The following is a 13,290-nucleotide window of genomic DNA, read 5'->3' as shown; positions in this document are numbered from 1 at the left end:
GATGGCATGAAAGAAGAATTGATCTACCCTATTTTTAGTATTCTCCATCTTGTCTTGCTTTGCTCTGTAGAGTGTGTCTTGGTATGTGGATTCCAGTTGATCATCAAGATTTATTAGCATGGCATTAGGGTTCTTCATTGCCATGAAAGTGTCAGATGGAACCTGACGGTCGATTGCATCATTAATGGCAATGACAGCAGCATGTACTGAAAAATAAGTCACAGTCTGCCAGTTAGCCCCAAATACAACAGCTCTGTTAAAAATTGAGAACTTAACTGGAAAGAACAAAAAAATTAACTGAAAAACAAAAGAATTATGGAAGTACCTCTGATTCCATCATGGCTTTGTCTTCCTGACAAAGCCTGCCTCTCGTTACAAATCATCATGTTAGTCAAATCATCATGTTCCAGAAGGAAAATTAAAGATACACAAGGGAAAGAAGAAAACACTCTTCCCAAAGGGTCTATCAGAAGGACTGTATGGTCCTACATGGGAAGCATTAAAACCAACACAAAAAAAAAAAAAACAAAAAACCCACCACAAAAAAAAACAAACAAAAAAACCCCACAAAACACCTCATCTGCTGATTTAGTAATCACATTAAACAAAACTCCATTTTTTCTTACATGCTGCTTCATCCACAGAAAGTTCATTTGCAAGAATTCCTCCAATCTTACTGAACGCAGGCATCTGGATACCATACTTCTCCAGTTCAAGCCTCATATTACTGATTTCCTCCTCTGAAATATACACAAAAAGAGTTATATAAGCTTAAGCACATTAGGAATCAGCACTGCTATACCAGCTACTGCTACAAAAAATTGAGGATAACTACAATTAATTACAAATACTGTTTAAATGTATCTTTGACTATAACTCAGTAAGTGAAACAAATAAAGGAGAACTGATAGACATTTTACACACTTTCTTAAAAAAACAAAACTGCTCCCAGAAAGTCTTATAGGAATATTCATTAGTCTTTCTCACCAGAAAAAAACACACCACTCACGTGAGGAGCTGGAAATAAGATTCCATCATTCTAAAGTACCTCAACTACGCTGTCAATGGATCAGAAAAATGCACAAGTATTTTAAAATTCTTTTTTTTCCTGACAGAGAGACTAGGCTGAGAAAAGTGAATGGAGGTTATTAAGACACTGTGGCTAAATACCATACAACTCAAGAAGAGAGTTGATAGCCTAGCATTTTTTAGGTACAACTAGTATCTCTTTTGTAGGAAAGTAAAGTTCATACACCACTTAAATCACATGCATACCCTCAGGCAGTAACCTCACTAATACAAAATACAGAATATGGCACTTTTGCAAAAACTGAGGAACTGAAACCATGAGGAGGCATATGGACATGAGACTTTGTGCTGGCATCTCCTGCAGCAGATCAGCTGGGAAACTCCTCTTCAGCTCCTCTACTTTAAAACTGCAACAGGAAGTAAAAACATTTACCAAGTTCCAAATTGAAACCTCTCTAAAGGGGATGGAGGCAAGGTTTAGGCATCTTATAGGAGTGGTAAAAATGGGCTGCTATTTGCAAAAGTAATGATTAGTGAACTGATGGCTATTTAAAAGCCTGCCTGAGAAGCACCCAAATCAGACTTAGTCCTTACTCCTTATAGTAATTACGTTCTAATTTAATCTGCATTGGATATCAAAAGTAACAATCCTATCATTGATCTACACAATGTTTAGTATAGTATGAGATAATACATCAACACTTCTGGTTTTGTTTTGTGTCTTTTTTTTACCTGTGAAGTCAACTTTCCCATAGAGATCTTGAATCTGGGGGGCAAGACCCAGTTTAAATAGGTACAGGCTAGAAAATAAAATACACAAATAATTAGAACTAGTAATTTTTCTTTCTTTGCAGAACGATTTCAGAAGCAATTAGACTTCTGCCTAGCATGCCTTACCTGAGTGCATGAATACAATAGATACAGCGTGGCATGTTCTTGCGATCATAGATGTCCGTAGTTTCTGGGTAGAATATCTGAAGATAAAGCAAAGTCAGCAGTCTGAATGACACTCATGTTACACAGCCAGTCTGTGTAGCTGTGGTAAGGCCAGCTCTTCTGCAGTGCATTAATGAAACAACCCCAGAAAAACTCCAAAACTCTTCAAGCTTCTCTACCCTGGCCCAACTTTTCTCCTACTTGAAGCATCAATACTTCCACTTTTATGTGAAAATCTTGCCTTATACCTGGCTCTTAACTACCCTCTGTCTAGCCCTCTCCTCATTTTGAAAAAATGTATGTACTATGTATGTATACAACTTGACTATGAGCAAAGCACCACCACAGTTCCATGTATTTTCAGGCAAGAGTGTTTATTTGCTTAGAGGAGTTTATCTGGCCATCCCTCTAGGGAAGCCAATAATTTGATTAACCTACACCAGGAACACTTAAACATGATGTAAAAATTTCACAGGGAAATCTGAAGAAATGGAGAACACATTGTCTTCTGTTGTGCTTAATAGCATAATTATCTAAGAAAATTTCCACTCAAACTGTAGCTCGGATATTGCTAAAAAAAAAATTAAAAAAAAAATGCACAGCAAGAACAATGTAATGCAGATGCTATGCAAGCTTAGTGACATTAAGGATACAGTACAGATGAGAAATTCTTTTGCTCCCAATCATTCTCACACAAACAGCAGAATAAAATCAGGAAGCTTTAGAAGATAATTTCTATAGGGACACCAATCTAGAAAATTAAGAATTAACAAGATGAAGTCTGCTGAATTTTGTACAACAGCAAATTTTTCCGGGGAATCTAGAGCTTTCCTGAGATTATTTATGTATCTGCAAATAGAACACAGAAATTACCTTGGGGAGACCAATTTCAGCCATGGCATTCAGCCACTGGATTACATTATCTGTGTGCCGGAAGTGGAGACCAGTTGCCTGAAATAAAAATGGGCAGGAAGAAGGGAGAATACAACAAGAAACTAAATACCACAGCTGCCAAAAGACTGGAGAGGTTCATTAGGACAGATAGCAAAACCAGTGTTCTTCTAGAAGAGCAGTCAGTTAAGTCTTCTCTATACAATAATACTGACTGTTTATGACAAATTCTTCCACATGAGTGCAAGTTCAGAGACAAAGCTGAGTCCACCCCTCCACACTTAACCAGCACTCTAGAGTAAAGGTGGTGTTTCTCAAGTAATACTAATGTGAAGTAACTTTCTGCTTATTTGCTCACAGTATCTCTGTGTGGACATTTACCCGTTTTAGAGGCCTACCTAAAGCACTGTCTACAGCAAACAGCCTCTCACCTTGTATCTAGTCTGCTCCCTATCATAGATTTTCTTCACAGACACTACTTTAGGGGAGAAGAAGTTCCCAAGTTTGGCCAGGTAGACTCCATTTCTCAATCCTTCTTCCAGCTCTGTTGTGGGAGGCAGCTCTTCATTCAGACAGGCCTCCATCCATCTGGAAGTGCAAGGAAAACACAGTTCATCACATAAGCATACTTCCAATATGTGAACACAACTCCATGCTAAACAACTTTCATGCTGTTGCTGCTGCCATACTCTAGCATATTATTTACTAAGCACTAGGGGTTGAAAGCAGATGTAGCACTATCACACAATCAGTGCAATTAAAGTGCTAGTTAGTAACACTTCAGACAAAATATTAAGGAGAAATAGAGTCCAGTAGCCACGTTTCACAAGTAACTAGGATACCATTTCACTATCACGTTTCTCCTTCAGCCCATGATTTAGCTAGTACTGGTCTAGATATAGTGGCCAACATGTTCTTTTAACTAACTTAAATCTTCCTCTTAGGTACAGACTTATCTCAACAGCATTTCCTTATCTTAATTAAGTATTCATTGTTTGTTTCATGACTTTGTACCACTTATTCAAGCTCTTTTGGCGCATCTCATAGAGGGGCCCTACAATGTTGTCAAGCTTACCTTCCTGACCTGTATTTTCTTCCACCCTGCTATACCTTTCAAAAACAGGGTAACAAAATGGAACAAGCATTCCTCTCCTCAAAACAAGTGATTTTTCCTTACCTTTTTCCTTCCATCTCATTTAATGGTGTCATAGATCCCCATGACAAAACCAAGGATTACAGCAGCAAATAATCTGAAAAGTCATTGTTCTCTAAAGAGGTGCACCTTGACATTTCTTCTGTACAGAGCTACCAGAAGCTGCCTCTTGCAAGCTCATCTAGTTTCTTCCAAAGATGACAGGACTGGAGGACTGGCTGGCTGTCCTGTTCTCTCAAAATGGAAGCTGCAGAGCCATAGGCCACTTCCCAAAGTGTTCTCCTTAGACCATGTCTCACTTGCAGCTAAATTCTGAGGTCTTACAGGACAGATGAGCCTTGGATCAATAAAAATCACAGAGAGGTGGCTTTCAACATAATACTGGCCCAGAACAGCAGCAGCCCATATTATATAAGCATGAAGCATAAGCCAAGTTAATAATTTGGCTCAGGGGGATGATGAGTCCCATATTACTGGGACTGATATTAAAATAGGCAAGTAGAGGATCTTGCTTGAACCCAATTAAGAGAATTTTAATAGTTCAAGTACACATTTAGGTGTATGCATAATGGTGAACTATTTAGCTCCATACTATTGCGAACAAAATGACAGGAAAACACTGTGCTGGTTTCAACTAGTAAATATGATTTCACAGAAATCAATCCTGTAATAAAATACTTAAGAAAACTAGTCTGGTGATCAACTAAAACTGCAGACTGCAAGCCTCATAATATTCTGATTAAGATCAAGCACTGTGCATACATACAAAAAATAGCTCACATATGTGAAGAACTTACAGATAACTCCAAGCAGTGTTTTCAGGGGGATTCATCAATTTGTGCTGTTTCTAATGCGTTTTCCCTTACGTGCATCTTATGCCACCCTCTTTCAGTTTTCAGGAAGTAAACACAAAAATTGAGGCAGACTAAGAAGATCAATGGAGGCAACACCAATATTAGCATAACTGTAACCTATAATTACCACACAGGTGGTCACATCTTGAGTCAGGGCTGTTCAAACAGACTTCAGGTTAAATATTAGCTCATGGATTTAACTTACCTACAGACTGGAGACGGTATTCTGAAAGACAACTGCAACACTGAAAATGTGCAATGGGTACAGCAGACATAAGGAACTCCGCATTAAAAACTGTAAGACCTAATGTTATCATGGGGTGTATACAAAGGGAAACTACTATTTTCCTGTAACGACACCGATGAGACTGACCTGGTCACTGTGGTCTGAATTTGTTCAAACTGGAGTGCAAGAATAAGATAGGAAAGAAATTTTTTAGTAGCTAAGATAATACTTCTCAGTGAGAGGCCTGAACAATGCACTGCATTCAGTTTGTTGAATTAACACCTGAGAAGCAGCCTGCTCTGACAATTCTTTCGTAGCAGACTGAAATCAGATAACTGAAATAGTAGTCACCTAGTCAGCCTGCTCCATCTTCTCAAACAATACCAAATTATGCTTCTTCTGCTTCAAAAGCAGAAGCATAAGAACTACACATGAAACAGCTTCTAAACCACTGATTTTCAGTCAGGCATGCAAGGCTCAATGGAAAGAACTAAAAATTATTTAAACTGTGATATCTAAGATGACAGAATAAGTGACTACTCTTTATTACCTTAATGAGAAAATAGTACATGATTACTTCTGTACAGAAGTGTAGAACAGAAGCGTTATTAACAAAATTTAATTTGCATTTTGGGGATAGTTTTCCACAGTTCACTCTTGATCTCAAATACTGTACAGTATACACTGTAGCAGCACATGACAGAGATGAGATGCATTCAAATTCACCAGGACCAATTTTCCACCTCTCCTAAGGAGGCGTAAGCTGCATTTCTAACTAAAGAAGACAGGGAGTTGCTAGTGAAAATTAAAATTTCACAGGCTGCAATATTTTAACAGTCAAAGGAAAGAAAATTGACTAGTGCAGATATGCAGTCTCAGAATACCTTAATTGCCTTGCCTGTACTCTGCATCAATTATCTCCCAGTCTGTTTTAAACCTACTACAGAGCTAGTCTTACTCTAGCACAGCTCCTCCATTTTCACCTGTTAGCATAACAGAATGCTTGCTAAAATGCACATTTCAGATGAATGTACATCTTCACTAATCAAGCGCAAGGGGAAGGACTGTGAAGTTCTTACATCTGAATCTATTGTTTCTTCATCTCTACTTGAAATTTTAGTAAACAATGATATCTCAGAGTGCATAAAGTACTTATCTTTTAAGATAAATAAGATAGCGTTCTTAAAAACAACAAAAAAAAGGCATAACACTAGTGCTTTGTTGTTTGCTCTAGTTCTATATTTGCCTAAAGGTACAATTCAAACATCTATTTAACTCAGCTGTCACTAACCCCCAACAGTCTTTTCTATTAACACAAGTTAAAATCAGCTGTAGCAATTTCAAGCATCTTTTAAAACTCACTGTAGAGCAAATACAGCATAAAGTCCTCAATTTTTTATCTTGTCTCTCTTGCACTCCTGTTTGATGTGGTTTGCTTGGGTTTTGGTGGGTTTTTTTTTAAGTATTCCATAGCTGCTCATTATATAGTACCTACAACAGCCACTGTTATAGTCCCCAAATCTCAGTTCCACCTATTCTTCCACCTGAATGCAAACTATTTAATTTAAAGACCCAGGAAAGACTTTTCCTCAACACTTAGCTTCTCTACAGCGTCAAACAGAAGAGATGACACCTTTGAAAAGCTAACAGAAGCCAGAAAAAGATGCCAGGCTACTCTCAATGAGATTGCTGCAGCAAGTCATCACAGAAAGAGACTAGCAACAAGATGTCTCCAACAGACAGGTGAGCATGGAAGGCAGGGGAAGAAAAGGGTAGCACATTTCTCAGGAATTAGCACTCTCAACAATCAACAGAAAGAAGAATTTTTACATTGCTGCTAACAGCTTTCCCACAAAAAAGAGAGGTCTTCTGCACAAAACAAGCAACACACCCGATTCTTCATTTCTGCAGGATCCTCCTTTTTCAGCCCTCTCACTCTCTTGTCTTTCCCAACCCCCCAGACTAGAATAAATTTCCTAATTAATATCTCACACAACTCTTCACAAAACATACAGTCTGACAACTGTTGCCTCTGCTATGAACGTCGATTTCAAAGGCTATGTGTGTGGAAACCTGCAATCAGCAGGTGATGTTCAGCTATGTGCTCGCCCATCTTGAGCTCCTTGACATCTAAACATCAGGAAAAGTGTTTATGCAAAGCCTGTAAGGTAGAGAAAACAAACACAACCCGAAGGACGTGTTACGGGAGTTAAGTACCTGTTACAGAAAGCAAACCAGCCCAACCTGTTGATAGGAGCTCAGTAATTCACAGGAATAGCTTACAAATTTTAATGCAGTAAAGGGATGGGAGTGCAGAAGGCACCAGAGTCATCCGACAAAAAAACTGAATGTTTCACCCAAGGACATAGAGACAGTGAATTCTGTTTAAGTATCTCCATAAAGATAAACAGCCCGTAATTACAGTATGAGCTGTCCAAAAGTACTCAAACCTGTTACAACAGGCTCCCAAGTGGGTGTTAATATCACTAGAAAAGCAGGGAAATCTAAATACAACAATGCTCCCTCCCGGTGAAGTACTGTTTAACCTTTTGCTAGGCCAGAGGACAAGGCCATGCCTACAGAAAGCAGTACCCAGTGGTTTTTACATTCAAAAGCTCACATACTCATATGAAAATTAACACCTGCCATCCTTAAACAGCAGCAATAAATGTGGAATTTCCAGATGAACAAGAGAGATTGGGAAGAGGGAATCTCTGCTTCCTTTAGACTGCAGGCCATCAGTCCATGCCACCAATAAGCTTTCCACAGAAACTTCCAATTCTTTTTTTCTGCTTCAGCAATTTCCACTGTTGTCCCTTCCCTCTCACCAGCACACACTAAAAACACAATTTTTAACCCAGAATTATTTAATCAAATTTCACCACATGGCTGCAGAGGCAATGTTAGACCCTCGAATTTAACTGAAGCTAGCTCAAATTAAGTAGTAATTAATTACACCATTCTCATTAGTCAGTCCTACTGCTACAAAATGCAGATCTCCTCCTAGAAAATGACCCTTGAATATCTAAACAAAGCTACCACTATCAGCTGCAATTTGAAGGCAAGCTTCCTTCAGAAGACTAAAAAGTAAAAATGTAACATCAAGTATTGTCAGGAGCCAGTCTCTCAAATAATGATGTCTTAAAACTTAAAGAAAATACACATCATTAGCAAGAACTGGAAAAAATTCATCTCAGTAACCTCCACTATTAGCTGGCTTACTCTCCTCTGCAGTTTTGCCCACAAGAAAATTTACACCTGACCTACCAAAGCCAAAATGAAAGGAAGACTGTAGCTGAAAAGACCCAAAAAACGTGGATATGCTTCAGGTTTTGGCAGATAATTAGCAAGTTTCACAGTTCCTGGGTTATCTACCTTTTGAAAAGCAAGGACCTGAAACATACCTGCCCCTGGGCTGAAAAGGACTTATTTTATTGAAGAGTAGTTTTTGTGCAAGCATTTCTGACATGCAGGAAGGAGAGGCTGCATTAACATCCTATTCACAGGGTTGCTGTAACAGGAGAATTTGGCAAGAATCTGGTAGATGGCAGAAAACTACAAGAAGGCAGAACCCTCTGTCAGACTGAATTTCAGTGATCACAGTATAAACAGTGATCAGAATCTGGAAAGGAGCCAGTAAACACTCCTAACCAGACATTCAGTTCTTCCTACAAAAATGATGATTCCATCACACAAAGGCTTTCAGAAATACCAAGCGTTCCACTTGAAACAACAAAACTGCAAGAAATCCAAATCATCTCTCTTTCCCTAACTCCCCACCAGGCTTGCTCACCCTCAGGGTCAATGTTTTCATAACATATCACTCACTGCCTTTCCCCATTTTGTGTGGCACCCTGCACTGACACACAGAACTTCAAACATTACTATCCTTTGCCTGACAACTCATCCTACAGAAATAAAGCTCCCAAAGGCAGACCAGGGGACACTAAAAGGTGTCCAAGCCAAAGGAAGCAACCGACAATAAGTATTTAAAATTCCATGCTTCAGAGAACATACTCAAATACACTGGGGGCTGGAGGGGTGGAAGTTGGGTTCTGCACCTATTTAACAATCAACATCCTGGGAAACACTATCATCATCAAGAAACACTCAAACCAGCATGACATATTAAGTCAGGTACCTTGACAGCATGTGCTTTTGTAGCTGACAGCAATGACTGTCTCCATCTTGTGCCACCTCCATGATTTGTCAGGATTTGCTCACTGTGCTTTGCCTCCAAAGGGTACCTCGTGAAACTGAAGACATCCATGCTGGGGTCCTGATGACTAGCTGTTAATCCAGGCATTGTTAAACAGAGGTCATTCCAACAGTCCTTTCCTGCTGGAAGGAGTCCAGAGGAGGCTGCAAAGATTATTAAAGGGCTGAAGTAGCTCTGTTCTGGAGCTAGGCTGAGAGAGTTGGGGGTGTTCAGCCGGGAAAACAGAAGGCTGCAAAGGGGAGACCTTAGAGCACCTTCCAGTGTCTGAAGCGGCTCCAGGAAAGATGGACTTTTTACAAGGGCATGGAGTGATAGGACAAGGGGTAATAGCTTTAAATTGGAAGAGGGAAGATTTCAGATTAGGTATTAGGAAGAAATTCTTCACTGCAGTGGTGAAATTGCCTAGGTTGCCCAGAGAAGCTGTGGCTGCCCCATGCCTGGAAGTGTTGAAGACCAGGCTGCATGGGGCTTAGAGCAACCTGGTCTACAGGACCCTGCCCATGTAGAGGGTTGACACCAGAAGATCTTAAGACACCTTCCAACCCAAACCATTCTATGATTCTGTATTACATGTGGTGCCTCCACATATAGATGCTTCCATTCACACCCATTAAGCCCTTAAATAACAACAGCATCACAGCAGAGGAAAAAGTGACCAGAGCAAAACAGCATTTCCCCTCCCCCCCCCAAAAAAGGGCCTACATAAGCCATCTGAAACAATGTATGAAGCTACCTATGGCTTAAAGGCTTCTGCAGTGCTCAGTACCTCAGTACTGCCAACAGCACAGGTATGACATCTTTGGAAAAATCATACTATTTATTTTACTGAAAGAAGAGGAATCTCATACTCCAGCACATCACTGCCTCTACATATAAATTTCAAGCATTTTTAGTACAACTACAATCACAGCCATGGCACACATTTTCAAGATCTGAAGAGCATACTTGCAGACAGCCTCAGCTGTACATTCATCCCATTCATCTGAGTAAAGACATTAGACAGCCACGCAAAAATCCCAAAAACTTCTCTAAAATAACTCATTCTACCAACTCTATAAATCAAGGAATCATTCAGGAGGATGGAAACACTCTCAGAGAGGTAACAACAACAAAGTGAAATAAGTCACATCAGGAGCATTCTCTTCTAGAAAAATAAATGGAAATTTAATACATTTCAATAGTTTGTGCAGGAAAAGACATGGCCTCTCAAATGAAGACCTAGGAAAACAAGTGCTCCCCATATCAAAAAGGTCCCAGAACGTTATTATTATCCAGAGACATTTTCAGTTCAAACATACCAAACAGCTAAGGATTAGGGAGTAGCATAAGCCAGGTTTCTCCCAACTATTGACGTACCCTCCCTGGCAAACATGCAGCGGAACTAAGGACAGTATTAATATTCTGGTGCTGAAAACCTTTCTTTTTCCCACCTGTTAGATTAATTATGAGGTTCCTCTTTGTTCCACTGACCCTGTTTGTCCAAAAGATTAGGCCTGAAGAGCCTTTTGTTGAGTACCACATGCACAGACATGAGGAAATTATCACACATGCAAAAATCTTTTTCAAGATATATTCAACCTTTCTATTGCCAAAGCTAACTGTCTTCACCACTTACCATTAGAAACTAAATATAAATTCTTGGAAGGTATAACATAACTGAAATTGTCATATTTCAAATTAAGTTGATTTCTTGCAACTAAGCAACACTCCACAGTAGTGCTATCAGGCTGCTAGGTGACAACTACTCACTTCGGTTATTTTGGGCTGCTCTCTCTTGTATTACATAAAATATTCCTTCAGAAACCACCATCCAAACAGCAAAACCCTGGTCTTTGCACTGAATTCTGTGCAAACAGATGTTTCTTTCCTACTGGTCCACCTGCCTTTCACTAGTGTTTCCAGTGAGTCATAAAGCAAGGATTCAGAATGAAGCAAAGATTGTGGTATTGCACCATCATCCTCCCCCCTCTCTCCACCCACTTCTCAGAAAAACACAGTTCTGAATGTGCATTCCAAAATACTTCCAGTCCAGACAGCCACTCCCTGCCAGCTGCATGCGGTCATCAACCAAACAGTACAGGATCTATAGAGAAGTATCTCCTCAAGTCCGAACAGGAGCTGATAAGAAGCCTCAGATGAAGTGGTAACAGCAGCTACCTCTACTCACAACTATTGATAATAGAATATTATCTATTGAATTTCATTGATAACAATCTATCATGGGACCTGTGATATACACAGATATACAGCAGAAGCGGAGAACAAAAAACCAAAACCACACACACACCAAGCCCCAAAAAAGCAACAGACCACCCAAAACCAGTACCTGACCCAATTTACAAGCAAGAATAAAATGGAAATAGAAGGAACTCGACTGAACTCCACAGACTGCAAATACCACTTTTCCCTCAGAATTCTCCAAGAGGTAGCATGTTAACTACACAGTGTCAAAATTCACAAGAAATTTCCATGTATCTAATTTGCAGCTTAATTTAAGCAGGATTTAAATAAGATATTCTGCATGCAACTTGCTTATCTGGAGCACACTGAGAACTGAATAAAAGAAAGTGAGAAAGCCTCATCCTGCATTTCTCCAGTTGCCCTGCTGGAACCTAATTCTCAAGTGCAGCCCTGTTCTTGACAGAGGCTCATAAAACATGTATTATAACTAAACTACCTCAGCTTTTCCAAGTTCAGGTTAGTAAGAAAATGGACAAATGCAATTTTTTTCCTTTCTGAAAAATAGCTTATTTCCAACAAAGAATCCTCTTTGCTATCTCTGTGTAAAAGAGGAACTACCACATTGACTTCACAAGCAGATTTAAGCTGCGTTGTACCATTGTAAATGGTTATCTTCAAACAAGAGCTCCTTCAACAACTGGTACCTACACCTTTACAGACGATGATGAACTGGCTTTACAAAGCCACTCGCAGAATAAGCTCTACAGAACCTCCCACCTAGCACTAACTCTAGATGTGTTCAATCTGTCCAGATAGAGGAGTCCTTTCCATATTCTTCCTCTTCATTCTTCTGAGCACCCTACACCTGTTTAAGCAGATCTTGGATGACTGCATCAAATTTGAAGAGACCATTATTTGAGGAGACCTATCCAAAGTAAAAGTGGAAAACCTAAAAAGATGAAGACAGAATCTTTCTTTAAACCATAGCTTTATTCTAAGAAACAAAATTTAACTGGGTCACCTGGCAAGCAATTTAGGTTGGTTTTTTGAGGTTTTTTTAAGGCACAAACAAGTCATCATAGTACAAAAATTTCCTCCACTTTAAAGAGAGAGAGCATGCAGGACAGAGAGGAGAAAGTAATTCTTACGGAAAAGCAACTGATTGAAAAGACCCTTCAGACTTTACCACACAGGCATAAAACATTAATTTCTCTTAATTATATCATCAGATTGCTTTAAACCATCTTCCAGTCCGTCAGAAAGTAGAGGATTACCACAAGATCACTGTCAGCATGCTTCAATCCCAAACAGATTAAATCAACAAAATAGAAAAAGCAGCATCTTCTTCTTGCTCAGTAGGAACCAACTTTTACAAGAAACTCCAAAAACCAGAAAAACACCCACAGGGGCTGATTCCATCCTGATGCATACAGAAAGAAACACACTGCTCACCTTTCCCAGTGGAAGCTACACAGTCACTGGAAGCCTCAATATCTGGGCACTAGTATGCTTACACCATGCTAGGGTATGACTCAAAATAAAAATATTTCCTACTATCCTAGTAGGATATGCTTTTTCTACTATCCTAGAGGAAAAGCATGGTACAATGACCCAGCAAGCCAAATAAGGGAATCAAGAGAGCCAACATTCTAGTTTCCAACTTGGAGAACCCAAAATATTCCACAGTGAAATACAAAGTTTGAAGAAGTGTTTGCCAAATTGGTAAGCACTAATTTTGTTTTGAAAATGATACAATACCCCAAGTAACCCACACAGCAAAAAAGGGTATAACAGAACACAG

The 13,290-nt window shown here is 39.4% G+C and overlaps 1 protein-coding gene across 1 annotated transcript in view; it reads right to left on the bottom strand.

Annotated features, from left to right (window-relative positions):
• Nucleotides 1-13,290, bottom strand: part of IQGAP1 (IQ motif containing GTPase activating protein 1) — a 50,037-nt gene that overhangs the window by 30,811 nt on the left and 5,936 nt on the right. The window contains exons 3-8 of the mRNA XM_030456697.1: nucleotides 3,288-3,444; nucleotides 2,839-2,916; nucleotides 1,927-2,003; nucleotides 1,762-1,829; nucleotides 627-740; nucleotides 28-206 (exon numbers count right to left, since the gene is read on the bottom strand). Coding sequence (XP_030312557.1) covers nucleotides 28-206; nucleotides 627-740; nucleotides 1,762-1,829; nucleotides 1,927-2,003; nucleotides 2,839-2,916; nucleotides 3,288-3,444 — 673 coding nt within the window. The remainder of the gene's footprint in view (nucleotides 1-27; nucleotides 207-626; nucleotides 741-1,761; nucleotides 1,830-1,926; nucleotides 2,004-2,838; nucleotides 2,917-3,287; nucleotides 3,445-13,290) is intronic.

This window comes from Calypte anna, chromosome 10 (genome assembly GCF_003957555.1).
Source record: "Calypte anna isolate BGI_N300 chromosome 10, bCalAnn1_v1.p, whole genome shotgun sequence".
Lineage (NCBI taxonomy): Eukaryota > Metazoa > Chordata > Aves > Apodiformes > Trochilidae > Calypte > Calypte anna.
Note: the sequence above shows the minus strand (reverse complement) of the source record. Positions and strands in the feature narration are given on the sequence as shown.